The 19,887-nt window shown below is 43.0% G+C and overlaps 2 protein-coding genes; one reads left to right on the top strand and one right to left on the bottom strand.

Annotated features, from left to right (window-relative positions):
• Positions 1–15,456: 15,456 nt before the first annotated feature.
• Positions 15,457–17,255, top strand: GSTUM_00004414001 (uncharacterized protein). XM_002835859.2 has 4 exons: positions 15,457–15,687; positions 15,777–15,898; positions 16,110–16,650; positions 16,727–17,255. Exons 1-4 carry the CDS (start codon positions 15,639–15,641, stop codon positions 16,987–16,989), a joined length of 975 nt encoding a protein of 324 aa, XP_002835905.1. The 5' UTR covers positions 15,457–15,638; the 3' UTR covers positions 16,990–17,255.
• A 510-nt stretch (positions 17,256–17,765) lies between these two features.
• Positions 17,766–19,056, bottom strand: GSTUM_00004413001 (uncharacterized protein). XM_002835858.2 has 4 exons: positions 18,762–19,056; positions 18,560–18,643; positions 18,235–18,503; positions 17,766–18,121 (listed from the first exon to the last, which is right to left on the bottom strand). The coding sequence occupies exons 1-2, from the start codon at positions 18,936–18,938 to the stop codon at positions 18,599–18,601; spliced, it is 222 nt and encodes a 73-aa protein (XP_002835904.1). The 5' UTR covers positions 18,939–19,056; the 3' UTR covers positions 17,766–18,121; positions 18,235–18,503; positions 18,560–18,598.
• Between the last annotated feature and the right edge of the window lie 831 nt (positions 19,057–19,887).

Raw genomic sequence — 19,887 nt, 5'->3', positions numbered from 1 at the left:
GTCCCCAAGCTTAAATAGTTCCCGTCCTGTCTAGTGCATGGACCTCCAAAGCCTATTGAACTTGTCGTCCACTTCCCTCCATCTGACCCACACCGTTTCTAAGGTGAGGTTCACCATCTCGATCTTGTGCCTCTGAACATTGTTGAGCTGTCATAGCTCCACGATTGTTTTGTCATTTGCTGAAATTGTGGCTTCGGCCTGACCAAGTTGTTCATGGAGTCCACGGATTTGCCTGTGTAGGCTCCTGGTATCCAGTTCGGTTTCCGTGGATGAGTTTTGGACTACCCTCTCACTGGGCCTCATCCTCGAGGCCCTAGCTCTCTGCCATACCATGGCATCTTTTCCTTCTAACTCTTTCTTTGTCCCATCCTTCTGCGGATAGTATCCTGCCGAGATTTTCTTCATCCTGTACATCTTGCACGTGTTGTTGAAGCACTGTTTCCAGTGCTTTAGGGCATGGTCCGGGTGTGGACCAAACTTTTAATATTCTCTTGGGAACAATCCTAAGCCTTTCTGGTCCCTGTAGTATGTGGGACATCCATCATCGTAGCATACCATCCATGACATGACGTTATACTGTGCTTGTTTTTATCTTTCCCTGAGTTCTTCATCGGTGGGCCTCATGAATGAGTATTCGGAGCTGGTCAGTGTGGTTTGGCGGAGGCTATCGCCCCTGCCCTGGTATTATTGCAATAGCGTGGGAGCCTTTCCCTCGCCTTTGTCTTGGTTGAACGTGATTATTACCAGGGCCGGGCTTACCTGGGTACCCCTGGTGGAAGGTTGAGATGGCATCTGGTACGTGTTCGAAGTTGTGTGCGAAGTACAACATTTTATCGTATTCAGGCAAATATCCCGTCCACTTGGCTCGGTATTGGAGGTGACCATGGAAGAAGCGAGAATCCACTATTTTGTCGAGCGTGTATTCTGGTTCTCTGTCGAGTTCGAGAGGAGGAAGAGGAGTAATTGTTTGTGAGAGAAACTTGTTGTCGTTGTGTAATTTGAGGAGTGAGATGTGGAATGTGTTTTGTATTTGCATCGAGGGTGGAAGGTCCAGTTTCTAAGCTCAGCTGCCCATCCTTTCCAGTAGCCTGAATGGTCTAATTTTCTTGTAATCCAATTTCTTTGATGGTCATGTCATATGGATATTGCGTGGTATTAGCCATACCATATCTCCCAATTGTATTTTCGGATCCGGTCTTCAGTGCTTATGGTATTGTTCTTTTTGTCATTGTTATGCTTGACTCATTTCGTATTGTAATTTTTCGTATAGTTTTCCCATATCTGTTTTGTCCGGTATTATACTATTAATCGTATGATATGTGGTCTGACTTTATGGATGTCATCTGTAATTTGTGAAGCAGAGTATCATGCCTATTGTTTCTTGCTTTCCATTGTTGTATGCGAATTTGGCCATTGATACCAGTTTGTATCCATCATCTTGTTGGTAATTGACCTAGGCCCATAAATATTATTTGAGTATCATGTTTACCTGTTCCATTTACTCATCTGTTTGCAGGTGAAACCCTGTGCTCAGCCTGTTTTGTATCCCCATTTCTCCCATTACTTTCTTCCATAGTCCTGATGTGAATAGTATTCCTCGGTCACTAATGATGTTCTTTGGGAGGCCGTGAAGTCGAAAGACTTCTCAGAAGAATTTTTGTATAAAATCCCTCGTGTCGATATCCTCTCTGACTGGAATGAAATGACTCATTTTGGTCAGATGATCGACCACAACCAGGATGCTATTGCAATTTTCCGATGTCAGTAGGTCCATGATGAAATCCATAGTAATTGTTTCCCATGGTCATTCGGGAAATTCGTTCGATTTTAGTAATCCATATGGTGCGTATTTAGTCGTTTTGGTCCTTTGGCATATGTCGAAGTTTTTGACATATCGTTTGACATCTTCGGACAGTCCTGGCCAATAGAATGACCTTGTGATAAATTCTGTGGTTTTAGCTGTTCCTCCATGTCCTACCATTTAGATATCGTGGTGTTGTCGTATGATATCTGTCCTAATCTCTTCTTTTTTCAGAATCCATTGTTTTCCGTCGTACCCCATATTTCCATTCTCCTATTGGCATAAACCCAGAGCAATTCCTTTCATCTCCTTTTTTCCTTCCTTCAATGCTTCTCTTATTGCCTAAATTGTTTTGTCTCTTTCGTTTGTCTTCTCAATTTCTCTTTTTTCTGTTGATATGAATTGGATAATCTCTATTGCCTCGAAGTAGGTTTTTGGTAATAGTGTTCGTGTTTTTTATTTGATCCTGTCGTCTTCTTTTGTTTGTAGTTAGTCACTTGCAATCCTTGTGAGAGCATCTGCTTTCCGCTCTCTTTACCTGGCCGGTATTTGATTTTGTAGTTGTATTTGCTGAGATGTTCCATCTACCTTATTTGGCGCTCATTCAGCTCCTTCGCAGTTATGAACGAGACCAGATTCTTATGGTCGGTTAGAACTCAGACTAGATGGTCATTGTTCAGAACGTATCTCCTCCATTCCTTTAATGCTTGAACTATCGCTAATAGTTCTTTGTTCGCAACGTTGTAGTTGCACTCTGCAGGGGGCCTTGTCTTGGATTGGTAAGATGCTGGCCTCCATTTTCTGTCTTCGCATTGTTGCAATAGTATGCCTGAGCACACATATTTTAAGGCGTCTGTTTCGATCAATGTCCTTCGGTTTGGGTCGAAATGAACCAGTATGGGTGCCAATGTTAGATGTATTAGTATTGCATCATATGCTTTCTGTTCTGTTTCTCTCCATTGCCATTTCTTGTCTTTCATTCTCAAGTCATAGAGTGGTTTTGCAAGTCTGCTAAATCCCTCCATGAACCTTCGATAAAATTTGCAGAATCCCATAAAGCAGTGAATATCTGTTTTGCTGTTTGGTTTAGCCCAATCCCATATTGCTGCTGTTTTGACTGGGTCAACCTTAACTCCGCTTCAATTGATGATCAATCTAAGGTATTCTATTTCTTCTTTATAGAATTCGCATTTTGTGGATTTAATCTTCATTCCTGTTCCTTGAATTGCGGTCATGATATTGCTGATATCCTTCTGGTGTTGTTGCATGTTTTCCGCATCGATGAGTACATCGTCCAAGTATACCATGCAACATATGTCGAGGTATTTATTGAGTACCCTGTTGATCTATCTTTGGAATGAAGTCGGTACATTTGTTAGCCCGAAAGGAATAATGAAGTATTCGAACATTCCGTATCTCGAGGCGAATATAGTCTTCCATTCGTCTCTTGCCTTGATACATATATTGTGGTATGTGTCCTTGATGTCGAGCTTGGTGAAGTATTTTGCTGACCGTAGTCTATCCAGTGCCTCTCCAATTAAGGGTAGTGAATATTGATCTTTCTTGGTAACCGAATTGAGAGCTCTGTAGTCCACACGGAGTGCAGAATCACCATACGGGCCGAGGACTTCCTAAGTTCTTCGAGTTCCGCTTCTCTTAGTAGGTATAACCTCTTGTAGGGAATCTCTTTTGCTTTTTCCATTTTCTCGTCTTTGTCCCGCTGAATTGCATGATCGATTCCTGGTCTTCAAGGTGGTAGCTCTGTAGCTTTCTCTTCTTGGAATAGGTTCATGAATTGATGATATTCCTTTAGAATCAATTCTCTCCATCCCTTTTTACTTTGGTATTTCTTGTCTTGGATTACTAGTTCCGTGCTGAGGTTAATTTTCGTTTTGACTACTTTTTCGTCTTCCTATGTCCATTTGAGAATTCCAATTGTATCTCCTCTTCGATAGTACCATCTAAAGGCTTGTGCTGTGATCTCTTTGATCTCAATTCTTTTTGTTGGAATGGGCTGGTTTTGGTCTATGCTTCCAAATCCCTTGTCTTCTCTTGTGGTTTCTCCCAGTTGATGTACTTCGTGCAAATCCTCTTTGTGGATTTTTTCGATCATCAACTGTGCGATTCGATCGCCTTTCTGGACTTCATTGTCATCTTAAGCCAGGTTGGCTAAGACCACTTTGATTTCACCTGTATAGTTGACGTCGATTACCTCTGCCATGGTCATGAGTCAATGTTTGACTGCTAGACCACTGCAGGGTGCTATCCGTCCGTCGGTGCCCTCTGGTAGTCTGATGGCTATTTCTGTCACTATTGTTACCTGCCCATTGGCAGGTATCCTGATTTCTTCATTAGAATACAAGTCATGTCGTGCTGCCACTTTGGAATCTTTGGTAGACACTTTTGCCTGTTGGTCCAATTTTTGTATCCAGACTCTCTTATCTTGCCGCATCTTGGGAAAACTTTGCATGCAAAGTTTCTTCTTTTGCTTCTTGTACTGTTGTCGAGTAAACCACAGGCGAACTATTGAGACATCGTGTTGCACATAGTTCGCTTGTAACGGTCATCTTGTTCACGTTCCAATCTATTGTCAGATTTTGTTTTTACAACCCTGACAACCCGAAAGACCATCTCATAGTTCTTGCGATCAGCTATCTAAAAAGTAGCTGTTTCCCTATAGCTGTTAATATTCATAGATAATGTCACCGTATGGGTTATAGGACCCATTGTGCATGACTTTCCATCTGCTAGGTAGACTTGTCTCGCATTCTTCGCTTTTTTGATGTGGAGGCCGTATTTGTCGCAGTGTTCCTTGTCGATGAAATCTTCAGTAGCCCTGCAGTCGAGCATTGCATATATTGTTGTTTCTTCGTCTTTTTCGTTGTGTATCTTCGTCTTGATCATCACATGATCTCCATCTTCTTCTCCTCTTTGTATATGTAGTGCCGTGTAGTAGTTCGCTAACTTGATGGGCTTTCCAGGTCCACATCATGGGTCTCCCAGACACCCGTTTACTGGAAACCCTCCTCCTTTTCCGCCGGTATATCTTCTGCGATTATTTCACAAAGATTGCTCCTCATTTGAGTTTGGAAGCGATTATTTCCAGCAGCTCTGGTAGCTTGGTATGCACTATCTGGTCAACTTCTGCATTCTCGTATCTGATGTCCTGCTTTTCAGCACTTTAAGCAGAGTTTCCCATTCATTCTTCTGGTGCATTCTTCCTTAGACAGGTTCAGAGCAGATCCTGCCCTTGATTTGTCCAACTCCATTGGCTCGCCTGGTAGTAATGCTCGACTTTCACCTCGAGCTGCTTGCGGTTTGAAGGTTCCATCCATGTTTCTGGATGATTGGGCCACCAGGTGTGCTATAGTGTTTTCCGAGTTATTTCGAACCACATTTAGCTTACTTTCCTTATCGATAGCCTACCTTGCAAATCGTTCTACTGTGGTGTAACGCATGTTGGAGATTCCCCACGCTTCTCGGAGTTTTTACTGCAGTTTCTCAGGAGGATAATGTTGAGAGTAGCATCATCAAACTCTGCCTCATATTCCAATAATCGGCATTCGTTCAAGTTTGCCGAAAAGGTCTGTTTTCCATGTTGGAGTGTTTCCAGCTTTTGTCTCGCTGTCTCTTTAGCGTTGGGATCTCCAAATTGTTCAAAGAGTATCGCCTTGAACCCCTCGTGTATGACCTATTCCCTTTGCTTCCTTCCATCTTGGAAGGGCATGATCTATTGTCCCGCGAGTCCTCTTAACAGAAATTCCACATATGGAATCTTTATCTCATCTTAGTATTCTTCATATCCCTTAACGTCAAAATTCTCTGTGCATTACGCCAGGAATATTTGTAGCTTGTCTTCGGCTCCTTCCTATGTATTGGGTGCTTTTGCTTTTAGTCGCTTGATTTTTCCTTGTCCTGTATTTTGTGTTGCTGCTAGAAATGCCTGAAATTGATTTTCCGTCATTCCAAGTACGCTAGTACCTGGTGCGGGAGTGTCTGGAGCTAGTGGCCCAGGTACTGCTAATCCTGACATTCTCTCAGGTCGTGGAGTTCCTGCAGGAGAGCTATCAACTGGTGATCCTTTCTCTGTAGTTACTGGGCTTGCTGCCCTTGAGAGCTCTACTGAAACATGATCTAGGACATCACTGAATCACCCTCAGGTAAGGTTTTGATCGTCGATATCGATATCTCCTTCCTTGTATAGGTTGAAGGATGCCGTCATTTATCGTTTACTGTTACACTAGGTGATGCTTTGTAATGTAATGATCCCTCCTCAAATAGTTAGTTCTTGGCGACGGAGAACGATACTTCTCTTCTTCTTCTCCTTCTTGCTTTGTCTTACGATAGCACTAGGCCTCTGCCAATGTTACCGATACTATAAGACTATTGTCTTCTATCGAAAACACTCATTTTAAGTTTTCTCTAACTCTTCTGTGTGAAGGGCTTTCGTTGGCGTAACGATATCAAGGTAATAAAGATAAAGATCATAAAAGTATTTTAGATTCGTTAAAGTAATAAGTAGGAAAAGTACTTAGAATTCAATCGAATTTAATTTAAACTCGTACTGCCAACACTGGCATACAGCCAGCTCCAGGGCAGGGCCCCCAGGTTGTCGCATCCTGGATACCACTAACTATGAACTAACTAAACCTTCACCCCCATACCTCAAACATGCCCGCGCCATGTCCCACTACAAACACTAAATACAAAGTCATCAATGGTAAAGAAAAGTCCTCCTTAGCCCAGCCTACCCCTCAGCCAAGTTACTAGTGCGAAATACAAAGGTTCCACTACCGCCACCTAAATGTGACCCCGCAAAAACCACCTCTACAGTAGAAACCCACCCGAGTGCCCCCAGTCAATGATCCTGGGACAGCCCACTGACCGTCCCGACACCTGTCCCCATTCCCAAACCAAAGAAACACCCAACTCCCAAGTGCGTAAACCCGAGGGAAAGCTGACTCACAGGGCAAAAGGCTCCCTAGCCAAGGGGGTACGAACTGTCGTAGAGAATCAGGGAGGCACTGCACTGGCAGTGCAGCACAAAAGCCTCAATGGAAGCAGCCAGAATGAGATAGTCTCCAAGCCGCCGGCACTTGACTGAAAAAGTCCAAGTATTCAACTCTTCCTCTAACACCTCAGCTAGCTCCGCAGGCGGCAAACCCGCTGCAGACTCTGTAGTAGCCTGTAGACTACTGCGAACTGGCGAAGGCGATGACCCTTCCAAGTCAGGGACAAGTGGCACAGGTAAGGTGTGGTCTTGTTTGACCAGACGCTTCTTGTTTTTATTCCTCTTCCCAATTCCAGGTGCAGGTCTAGTAACAGGAGTGAACGGGCTACCCTCATCACCACCCACCGCTAGAGGAGGGATGCCATCCGAGGCGTTACCATGATGAGCCACAGGCTCAGCCCCAGAGGACTCAGGCACCTGCTCTCCTGAAGGGAGTGATACCACCATGACTGGTGTCATCACACCAGGATCCACCTTACCCAAACCAGGAGCAAGCGCCTCAACCAGCCCCAATGAATCAGGAACTGGTCCACCCACACAACCTACCACAACTGAAGCTGCAACAGGGGCTGGGATAACTGACGGTGCAACATTCCCCCGTGGGGAGCTGCTCTGCTAGACCCTGAGAACTCATAGGGTCTAGTCCACACCCCCCAACCGAGACCACCATAGTAACCGCAGTGACCGAGGGGACAGGCGAAGAGGAGATAACCGCGGGAACTACAGCCGCCAACATCGTGAGATAAGCGCGATGAATAGCACATTCATTCTCGAGAGCAGCCGATAAGGCCGATATCTCTTTCCCAGCGCGATAAAATCGTCAAGAAAGGACAGAGATGTGATGCCAAAGTTCTTCTCGACGACACGAGATAGAACTACCAATGAATGTAGAGCCGACGTGGTAGAGGCGGGGGAGGCTCGCTTAGCCATTGCAACCGTGAGGAGGCAACCTTAGCGAACAACCGAAAGGATAAGTAGAAGGAAGAAAAGACTTCCAGCAAATGTATGAGGAGGTATAACAACGAAGTCCCCGAAACGTTTTCGAAGTTAAAGACTTGAAGCCTATCATGAGATAGAAATCAGGGGCTCTGATTGGATTGACACCGAACCTTCACTACCAACATGGTGTGAAAGAAGGAGGAAAAGTACTTAGAACAAAGCGTGAAGAACCTATCCTCCTCGGCCACATCGTCCTCCTTATATAGTGTTCTTCCCGCCCATAGTCATGTGACCCAAAGTGGTCACATATGTAAAACCAAATCATAACAAACTAGTCATGTGACCAAAGTGGTCACATGCTCAAAACCCATGACCTCATAGCGAGGTCACGTGCAAAAACTCATCAACCAATCATAATACAATAAACATGTCATATGACTCGACTGCGTCATCTGCGTGAAATCTATGACCTTATAATGAGGTCATGTGCGAAACATAAATCATATGCACAAGGCCTACCTGCCAGGGACACTCGCAAGGCATACTCACCAGGTGCACTTGGAAGGCATACTCGTCAGGCACACATCCTATGACTCACATTTAAGGCATTTGCGAAAGCATCACAAATCCCACACATAACAAATCATATGACTCGAATGAGTCACATGTGTGACACAATAACATCCCTGTGACTCATAATCATGTGCCACTTGAAAACCTTTTCCTCACCAAGCCACATTCGTGACCGATAAGCTCTTATCAAAAGAGAGTACTTGGTCACTACCAGGAAGTTTGCGAACTATAGTACTTTGTTAAATGGCAAGGTTGTACTGAAGAGAAGAACACCTCAGAGCCTGTTACTAGCATGGATAATATGAGGAAAATGGTAGAAGAATTCTACTATGATAATCTGGGAACACCACAGTAGGAAGAGGAAGGACCATGAGGAAAGGGTTTACCTACCATAGCTAAGAAAACACAGAAGGTTTTTCACCCTGCTCTTATCAGGTCCTTGAGAAGTTAATATTTATAGTTTAATAATTAACTATTTTAACTTGATTGTTAATTTTTAATGTGTTTTATATGTACCTGAAAAGGCATTTGAGGTGAAATCTTAAGAGCAGGAACGTCATGTTTGGAATACTAGAATCTAATACCTAGGAATTATATGAAATAGGGTAGCTCTACTCAGAATTGGAATCTCTAGTCTCCAATACCTCCCTCCAACTGCCTTATAAGACCCACACATTATTATACATATCAATTATCATTGCGTCTTGAGACTATAATGCCACAGAATTGAAGGTGTAGGAATAATACTGTATATGTTGCTACTGTCCATCCAACCAGATCCTGTTCATGGGATATATGAGAGGGTGCCCTTGGCTAGATCGGGGAAGTGGAATGAAGTAAATCCATCAACCATCTAGAGGGTTACTAGACTTTAAAGATGTAATATCTTTAGCCTGAGCCATAAGTAACAGGACATTTTCGCACTAAGAGATGATGTCGAATGGACTCAGAAGAATACTACCATAGAAGCCATTGGACTTCATGGAGTGTTACAACTGGATTCAGGAATGCACTATGGTTGTGGGATTGATTCCCAATATGATAACAGCAATCCAAATACTGTTACTCAGAGCAACCAAGAGTTGCTGACTGAGGGATTATCTGTCAATCCAGTTGAATAGCTTCCCTCCAAATTAGTAGGAAGTAGCTCTGAAAAAATCTGCAGGTTATATATGGAGTTATCATGGTTTAAGGTTAGGCAACCAAGGAAGGTTACAATCATGACTACCTCGGCAGACACAACCAGCAGATAAAACTGATCATTTTATTAATAACAGAGACAATTTTGGCCAACTTAGTTTGACTTGAGAACCAGGCCCTAAGTCTAAAAACTTCAATGATGGGATAATTACTATTGGGAGTCGCATAACTTCTCATTAGCAATATCGTAATTACTAAAGAGAGTGTGGTGATTATGAGGTTCTCTAGGGGTTTGAACATTTAAAGAATACCCGATGGTGCGAGTTATAATCAGAGTGATATATAGTTGTATAATAGATAGATGTAGTCCGTAAACACTCAGACATGGAATATAAATATTGAAGTATCTTCCAAGCTTTTAAACATCCTTAAGCTACAGAGAAGCAACCTTAACAATATATCATTCTCTTCACAATTCTATTCTACTCTACCTACTTTACTTTGCTCTTAGTAGTTATAAATAGAATAAGTTAAATTTGAGCCTTCCTAGACTATCTCCATCTACTGAAACCAATCTTAGTTGGCCTAGACAACTCTAAAGTCTATTCAGTTCTCTCCACCTAATAGTTACTAGCCTTTAAAGTTACACATTCTAATTATAGACCAAACAAAATATGATGTTTTTGTCACAATAATCTGTAGCCACTTCTATAGTACTATAGATGTCATAGGAAATAAAAATAACACTAATACTAAGCTGAAGTCTATGGTATGTTGATTGATTCAGGAAACAGGATCCGTGAGAAGGTAATTCTCTTGTAAGCAAGGCTGACCGAGAGGAAGCTGCTCAGGCTCAGATGATCACATAGGCGGTAGACATAAAGTCTTAGCATGTGGTCTACCAAGCCTGTATTATATACCAGTATCTAATATATAAGCTGGCCACTTTGTATATTCAGAAGAGACTACTGGAATGATAGTTATACAGACTAAGGTTTTAGAAAGAAGTCTATTTGACTATATAAATTGGAAACTGTTGGTTGAAAGTTCCAAAGCGCATTTTCTGAAGGTGAAGATTTTATTAACAAAGAGTACAAAAATGATATGAAAAAATTCCGGGTCAAAGAGTATTCACACTTGTTAAAACCAGAGATCATTGTGTACAGATTTGAGAAAGGTACTTAATTGTATATTAGTTAGAGTACTTTATTGTATATTAGTTAGAAGTAGTCTACGAACACTCAGACACAGGATATAAATATCAAAGCACCTCCTGGGCTTTACCGATATTATCAAGCAATGGAGAAGAGATCTTAATAATATTAAATTATTCTATAAATAAATCTTTATAATATCTTTATTATCCCCTCAGGTGAGTTCTTTAGTAGTTATAATGAAAATAGCATTATTGAGCCTTCCTAGATAATCTCCATTTATACTAAACATTCTGGTCCAAGTTTTCTTAACTCGTACTAGAGATGACTTCAACTTAACAGGAATCTAAGCTATAAGTGAGAAAGAATTAGGATACAGAATATAAGACCTAGATGAGTAGAAGAAAAGTCAGTAGAATACTAGCTAGAAAAAGAAGAAGTGTCAGACAGTGGGCTAGTATGGAGAGAGGTAGTAAGGTGCCAGGTAGTAAGAAGCAGTAAAGTGAATATTAGTCAGAAGAGAAGAGTTGGTAGTAGAATACCAGCTAATTGCAACTATAGAGAGAAGAAAGGAGAGATAGACCTAAATGCTGAAACAACTATTGAAAATATGTTTGTATCTTTCTAGGTAGTATATTTAAGTTTCCAATACCCAGAGGTATATTTTTACTTCTTACATATAATTACTTATTCTTTGATCCATAGAATTACTTAGTAGATGAATACCACCACCTCTGAAGGGTAAAAAGGAAGAAGATAGTAAAATTGATAATAGTCTATTGAGAGGACCAAAAATACCACTTAATTTCGTTAAGTAAGATTATAGCAAAGATTAGGAAGAAAAGAAAATGAATCTCATGAGACATTGGAGAAAGTAAAAACAGGGTCTTAAGAGGGTAGACCTTAAGAGAGAAGGTAAGAGCAATATCCTATCATGATGGGAAGATGGAAAGATATGACTCAATTTCCCTCATAAGAGAGTAATGAAATATAAAACATGATAAGAAAAGACTATAGTATTGAGGTCTTCCCAAATAGGAAATAAATTTCAATTACTGAAGATATAGAGAGATAGAGAATATACAGTATAATAAAAAGAGTGCTATCTTTATTATGTGATAGATAATTGTAGTTTGTAAATACTTAGAAATAGAATAAAATATTGAGGGGATCAATAAAAAGGGGGATTCAGCCAATACTGCACTAAAAATAACTTACTTAGTAAGCTGTAATTTACGAATAGCCTGTTGGTTAAAACTATCTGTATTTTGATGCCTCCCCGATTTTATATATATTAAGATGCCTGTTGAACCATATTGATATTGCTAAGTAATGGAGAAGAGATTTTAATAATATAATAAGTTCTTACTCAAGTCTTTATTACTTTATTACTTTCCCTTACTTGTAAGTTCTTAGTAGTCAAAAATGAAAAGAATATTATGAAGCCTTCCTAGTAAAATCTTTTATTATAATAATGATTTTGGCCCAACTCTCTCAAAGTCTAGTAATGTAATTCACTATAATCAGACACATGTCCATGAGCTGACACACAAGTCTTACTGAAATTCCTAGTAGAAGAGAAAGTTTGAAATTGAGGCAAGCAACCTAAAAACAACCCATAAACCTAGAGACCTGAAAAAATAGAAATAAGCAGTCAAACCAGTACTATGAAAAATGTTAGTAAAAGATGAAAAGTAGATAGGAGGTTGGGAGACTGAAGACCTTAAAGTTGGAAGCAAGAAAAAGCAAGAGAAATACTATTGCATGTGAAAATGAAGTAACATATGCCAGGAGTGGTCAGGAAGTGGTATCTTCAGTTTTACTGCAAGGTGATAGGGCTTTGGAAGTTGGTGGGAATTTGGAGGTGGTGAATTTCAATCGTTATCACTGAGCTGCTTGGTATCACTAGCTTCAAAACCTAGATCAACAAAGACAACTATTAGTGTATCACCAATTATTACCTCCTGTATCAGTGAAAGAGGAGTGTAAATAGGAGGAGGTGATAGTGTTTTCCTTTGTCTTTAGATAATAGTTTTTTCTGTAAAAGCACACTTAACCTTAGGTGTTGGTAGAGGTGGTTTTTTTTTTTTTTACCCTTTACAAGTTGAGTATCTTGTAGTCATATAAGCTTAGCTCTGCCTAAAATACAAGCCACTGTTAACTGCTTGTTTTCTGTAGTATTGCAGATCATTTGAGTACCTTGGACCTTGTAGTTCGATTCAATGTAAATATCTTTTTCTTTAATTTCTGTCTCAAGCTGATGGCCTAAATCTCATACAATTTTATGAACTCAATTGTGTACTGTCTTTTCCTCTTTCGTTACCAAGCTTAGTAATGTTAGGCTATCAAGTACTACCTATTCAGATTTTAAGCGGCCTCAAATGTCTCAGGCAGTTGGTAGGACATAGACCAAATCAAAAGTATCACGACATCTGAAAGTAGCAGGTACCATCTTGCCTAATACTTGATAGAGGTTGAGTGGCCATATTCCAGTCACTGTAAATGGTGGCTGAATGCTCATATATTGCATAGTCTTATTGCGTGCTTCAATAAGAAAGGGGTTGAACGCCCCCATTTGGATTTCCTCTGAATCTTGACCTGAACGAAGGTACTTATCTACTAATAGCCCATACCAGTTCTGATATGGATGGAAGAGCCCAATATCTAGTGGTAGTAATAGGTGTATAGAATGAGCGGGTAAACAAAGAAGTAGGATATTATAATCAAGACAGAATTGAACAAATTCAAAAGTATTCTGAGATCCATGACTATTAAAGATCAGAAGGCGTAGTGAGCCAATCCCAGCTACAATTGCAAATTCAGGTTCAAAAAGATGAGTTAACTATTGCAAAGCTGACCGATCATCAGTTTACTACCCATTTGGTGAATAGATGAATTGATACTTTTTCTTCCTTTCTGTCAGGTTCTTATACTATCCCAGATAGTGACCAGCTCTCTTATTAATCATAAAAAATACTAATGAACTGCCAGATGCAAAAACTGTCTCAATAAACGTGACAAGTTCCTGCTTTCCATCATGAGTAACTTGTGGGTTCTGACACTTCTGCTAGCATAAATCCTTTGCATTTGCTGCTATATTCGTTAAAAAATTCCTTTTCATCCATGTTGAAGATCTGCAAAGCTCATAGCCTATTATGTCAGATTATATAGCCTAGTTTTGTAAAATAATCCTGCAAAAGAAGAGGATCATTTGCATATGATCTCCGCCTTTCCAGTTGAGTACTAAGCTTAGTGACTAACTTAGGATTACGGTTGAGAAAACTGCTGATCCAGTGTCCACCCAATAGTGCCTGCAAATGACTTGTATCAATTCTCCTTGATTCCAAGTGCATCGCCATATCTTTCACCATATGCAGCCATGGTAAAAACCCTCAGTCATCCTGATCCTCTTACCATTTGATAATGGCCTTCTCCCCAGCTGGTATTATATGCTGCTAATCTTGATGTGCTTCTACCTGACTCGTATGGATTCCTGCAACTTGTCGGTAAAGGGTTCACCTATCAACCCTAAATTCCTCTGCCGCTTCTGCTATCGAAACAGGATTTTCAGCTCTTCTGACAGCCTTAACTGCCCTTTGAAGCTGTTCTTGATACTTTTCTGGCTTTTACTTTACCCATTGTCGGAGGTTGTTTGTTGCTACTATCACTACTACAATCAAAAGCGGAGATCAAAATGATGAACCCTGGTGTCTCAGAGCATGTCAGCACAGTGTGTCACATCCCTGTCGTGTGTCACATCACCGCTAAGTACGTTAAGAGTTAACTTCTACCTGACACCTATATTGGCACAGCTTGCAAAGAAGGTGGCAATGTGGCGGAATTAGGCTGCTGTTGAACATACTTTGGGATGGAGTTTTTGAACTAGTTTTGTTCAACAGTCTATTCGGTTGAGCTGTCCGGCACTCTGTAGCGGTGTGATCAAACTTTGCAGCTCACTTAGTTTCTTTCGAAGTGGCGGGAACATTGGCACGATTACAGACAGACCAACGTCAGATTCAGCTGAAAGTCACTTTCAGGCTTAAACCAAACCAACGTCTCACCACATGAAGATAAAGATTGTAAAAGAGCAGAGGTAAAATGGTGAGAAAGCCGGAATGACATTTAAAGCATCAGAGAGTGCTTGTTAGTGGTTCGTAATTCTTAAATTCAAGTTTCCAAATTGAAAGTGATGTTGAGCCAAATCTGACGTTGAGCTGTCGAGTACTCTCTGGAGAGAGTCCTACGGCTATCATATTGTGCTTCTCCTGCCCGATATTTCTAACCAGAATGTTTCTGCCGGGCCGAAAGAATTCGGGTCCCATTGTCACGGTACGGTATTGCATCTTTTTTTTTCTTCCGCTAGACGTTGAACACTAGCACCCACAATTTAACACATCACCAATAGACTATTCGTAAGGTTTCGCTCGTCACACAGTGACACACACTCTAGTTTTAGATATCTTGGACAGGTACCGGTACTCGAGGAGGAATGTTTGTTGAGCCAATCGAGAATATTTCTATTTACCAGTGCATTGTGTGGTGAGCTCTTCGCTTCGACAAACCGTTTGTCATGTGTGTGTGCATGTGTGTTCAGGGACATTTTTGCTTTGAGTCACTTATCTAATCACGTTAACCCGCGAGCTCACCAACTCGAACACGTCCCAACTCCCCAGGCAAGGGTCTACTCGAGTAGGAACGGGTGAGGAGGATCAAAAGCCGGGTAATTCCCGCTTCTCGTAGATCTCCACAAGTTTAAGCTCGCTTCCCTCACCTGCCCCCAAATCGAGAGGCAGCTCACGCTCTCATTCACTCACGGACTCACTCAGCCCACCCCCGCCAAACACTGTGCCCACGCGGTAGTTTCTTCCTCTAACACCTTATTTGCTGCCATTGCTTTTCTTTCCCTTTCACTCCCTCACTCTTCTTGCTCATCTCAATCCTCCTCCTTCGGCTCCTTTTTCCCTCTCTCCTGATAGTAATAAAGTTTGTCCCACCCCCACGGTGCGCTCCCATCTTCAATATGCCAGATCGTTCAAATGTCATTTCTCTCGACGACATGATCGCACGCGGTAATTTATCATCCATCCTCTTACGCGTTGAGCCTACCTGAGTTCGTTATGCTGATGTTATCTTGGCCGGGGGGGGGGTGGGATATCAGAGCGCAGAGCTAGAGCTTCTGAAGTTGCTAGCGCAACTCTCGGAAAAGCACGCACCCAAGCGAGCGGCGATATTCTCCTGCCAAATACGCATCGAGGAGGAGCCGCTGGAGGAGGAGGAAAGGTATGCAACTGCCGCCAATTTTTCTCACTATCTCGGGGGCTTATAAACCCGGGAGTGAGCCACTCCCCGAGAAGAAACGTGGGAGAGAAATGCCTCCGTCACCACCTATTCCCTACCTCCCTCTATGTCTCCTGCAATTTAATGACCGTCTTTTTTTCTTCTTCTTTGCCTTCGTTTTCCATCGTGCCTAATGCCAATATACTTTCTCTAGCGGACAGGCGCCTCCGGAAGCGGCATGAGCGGCGGTAGTGGCTCAAACGGAAAATGGACGCACGACCTCCACCGTAAGGTCAATCCAAATGCCTCGCGAGTATCCAAGCTTCCAACAACCCTCTCGCCGGCCGTCGCACGATCTCTGCAAAACAACCGACTCTTCGCCGCTCTTCATGGCACTTCAAATACCTCCATAGCAACCTTCCCCCCCATCTCCGCCTCAATGAACACACCTCCAATCGGGCTGAGGAATAGTAGCAACGGCGGCGGTGGCGATGGACTCAACATCCGCGGCGCATCATCCCTGTCTCCCGCCGGCTTCTCGATCAGAGGCTCTGCAGGTCCATTTGTCGTGCAGGCCGCAAACTTCGCACCAGGGACTACTGCCGAAGACGTCAAAATGGCCATGCGGGATCTTGGCAGGATCCTCAGTTGCATAGTGCTATCCCCTACGCCATCAGTCACTTGCGAGATAGTCTTTGAAAAGAAAGAAGCAGCGGATAATTGCATCGCGCAGTTCCATAATCAACTCGCCGACGGTAGCCTTTCTCCCCCTTCACAATCTGCGAAAGCAAAAAAAAGCAAGAGCTAATCATGAATGAACGAACATGACAGGCCGTAGATTATCACTAACCCTCAAAGAAGGCCCCCCAATCAGTCGCCTGATGCAGAACCAGAATTCCACTCTCGGGAATTCCTCCGCCCGTCTGAACTCCCTCTCGTCTTCACACACCAACCCCAACGCCGCCAGGGAAGAAGCAGACCGTCAGAGGCGGCAGGCAAACGTTAGCTTTCAGGATGGGAGTTATGGGGTGCGCCCGCCGCCGTTGTACTCTGATGCGCTGGTGCAGAAGGGCCGGGGATTCTCTTCGAGGTAGATTTGTGGTGGAAGAAGCGCTTTTGTCTCTACTTCTATTTCTATTATCGTATGTGTAGGCTTACCGGTGGGAACTTTTTTTGTGCCTTCTGTGTTCGTTTGTTCGCTCGCAGGTTGGGGGATGGGAATTCAAATGAGGTAGTCAATGTTCAATTCCGGATACGGAAAAGGAAGCGGGCGTCCCTGGAACACACGATTTATTAGAGACCCACGAATTCTCCCTGCCTGCCAGTGCCACCTCCTCCCACCCCTTTCCTCCCTCCCTCATCCCATACCCCCGGCAACTCACTCATGTACCAATATATCAGCATAACTTGACCATTTCTTCCTTTTTTTCCCTCCGCCCATCTATCTTTCTCTCACTATCCCTCCCTTCTACTCGCCATATGTCTCGAATCTTCCTTCCAGATTTAGCCTGGGGGATAATCTCCTTTTCCTTCTTTTTCCTTTTCTTTTTCGCTCTTGGAGACCGAGGGGTGGGAGAGGAGGAGGGGTAATTATTAACACTCAACAAATGGACATAAATACAGGATATATCAGATATAGGATGTATTAAGTCAAGGCAGGGAGATATTCCTCGGATTGGAAGTGTTTGGCTGTGCCTTGTCGGTACCAGCTCGGCAATTGATTCAGTGTTTGACGTTGTGCAGTCTGTCACGGAACAAATCGAATTCCGCTTCGCGCGGGATGACACTCCTACAATAAACTCTCGCTCCCAAGTTACCACAACGTTACCGGCATCCTAATAGTATAGTACAGTACAAATACATGGGATCAGCCTCAGGTCCTTCTCCCGGCCCGCGCTAAGTCAATATTACACAAACTCGGTCATTGACACACCAAAATCCAGATCCCTTCTAGAACCGATAGGAGAAGCCACAGCACATGAAAACCAAGCCGAAAACTTAATGGATAAAGGGAAAAAAAAGGGAAAGAAGAAAAAAGTAAGGGAACGGTATTTTTAGTTCATTGGTGAAAGGAAAAACAAAAGACCCCCACCCTCAGCGCATAGCAGTGCTCACTCCGAGGCCTTTTTCCAAAAATACTTCCCCCACCTCCAACTTATGGGTGGGGAAATCTGGGGCGTTACACCGATGAACAAGCGTTCGGCGGCGGGTAGGGAATCGACGTATCTGATAAACCCGCAATATCAGCGAAAATAAATCCCTGCATGGTATCATAACAACGAGCCAGTGCCCTATGACAGACAATAGCTGAGGGGCTGACGCCGTGGCTCAAGACTTACCGTAACCAGGTGTTTGTAAGAACCATCTGTTTTACCGCCACTTCAGCCCCGTCAAAGACCTTTTCCAGGTCCTCTGGAACCCATGGTAGTTGGGAACTAGAATGGTCTAGAGGTAGGCTTCTGCTGTAACTGCTCCTGCCTTTGCTTCGGAATATTTCTCACGGATCTCCCGAAACCCTTTCCGATCTGGGAGGCGGCTCCCATATCTCGAAAATGGGGGAAAGGAGGATAATAAACTCCATTGCTCCTAGACTTGGTACTGTGCAAACCTAGGGGGAATCCCTTTAGTACTAGCTCTTTGTGGCAACGTTACTTAAGTGCTCACCATAGGATTGGAGGCCAATAAGAATCCATAACGTAGAATTCAGGTGTGAACTAGGTTGATAGTCATAGTGGCGGGACTGGAAGACTGTAGGGTACGAAAAAACTCATTAGGACAAATATTTCTCCAAGCATAGAATGACGAGAGCCACCCCAAAGAACGAAGACTCTTGCCACCTTCATCACGTCTTAGAAGGATTGCCCACCTGGATAGTATAACCAACGTGGTTTGTAGTCTCCATCAATTGGTGTCTTGAATCTTTCTGATCTTGCAAAGTATAAAGGGCCCAAACCCAGAGCTCTAAATGTCTTGCAAGGCACCAGGGGGGGGGGGCGGACACAATGTTAAAAATAATCTGGAAACGCTCCCATCTTATCTGCATCGTGAGGGGGGGCAGTGATTATGCATGGTGTGGGTGCTACATACCACCCCCACCAGGCGCTGGACTGGAGTACTGTACTCGAGTACCGTACAGTACGGTACCTGATGTCGACACAAAGTCGTTGTTTGTGTGGAAACGCCGAGATATAAGAAAGATGGTCTAAGGATAAGTTACTAGTTGAGATCATGTAATGATTTTAGTACTCTCTGCGCAAGATCTCACAAATCCTTCCTCCGATAGATGGTTCATTGCCCCCCCCTCCCTGCGCACAGACTATATAAGTTACCTGCAGGACTTTCCCGACGAGTTGTTATAATGTAGTTTTTCTCAGAATACGGATGTTTCGCCACCGTTTCTAGCGGCGGTGAAAATGTCTAGTAATGTCACGTGGGTGAGAAAAGTACTTTACGATATCATAAGCTAGGCACCCGGGATTCCGGCCACCCCCGGATTCCGGCCGGGCGCACAAATAACGAAGTTGCGCACCAACACAGTTCAATCCATGCCAGCCCAGCAACCCGATATGGCCAATCCCCGCGAATATGCGATAGAGCAAGCACTGGAAGCCATCAAGCATGGTATAAGTGAGAGAAAAGTGTGCCTGGAGTTTAAGGTTAGCCATGGAACAATTCAAGGTCATTGGGCTGGAGCCTCTACCTCAAGTGAAAGTCATACCTTCATACAGCACTTATTGATGGACTAAGAAGATGCTCTTGTCACATGAATCTCGGGGCAAGAAGAGTAGGGCTTTGCACTTTCCCATACCTGCATTTGTGAAATGGCAGAAAAGATCATAGAGTCTGGTGGGAGGAGTGTCATAATTGGAAAGAGTTGGGTACCACAGTTTTTGTCACGACATCCAAATGTTGCTACACTTTGAGGAAAGTCAATTGATTTAAAGCGTATTTGCGGAACCCAAACAGAACTCATGAGGCGCTTCTTCAATCAA

The sequence above is a fragment of the Tuber melanosporum genome (assembly GCF_000151645.1).
Source record: "Tuber melanosporum whole genome shotgun sequence assembly, scaffold_12, strain Mel28".
NCBI lineage: Eukaryota > Fungi > Ascomycota > Pezizomycetes > Pezizales > Tuberaceae > Tuber > Tuber melanosporum.
The sequence above is the reverse complement of the archived record's forward strand: the minus strand, read 5'-3'. Positions and strand labels throughout refer to the sequence as shown.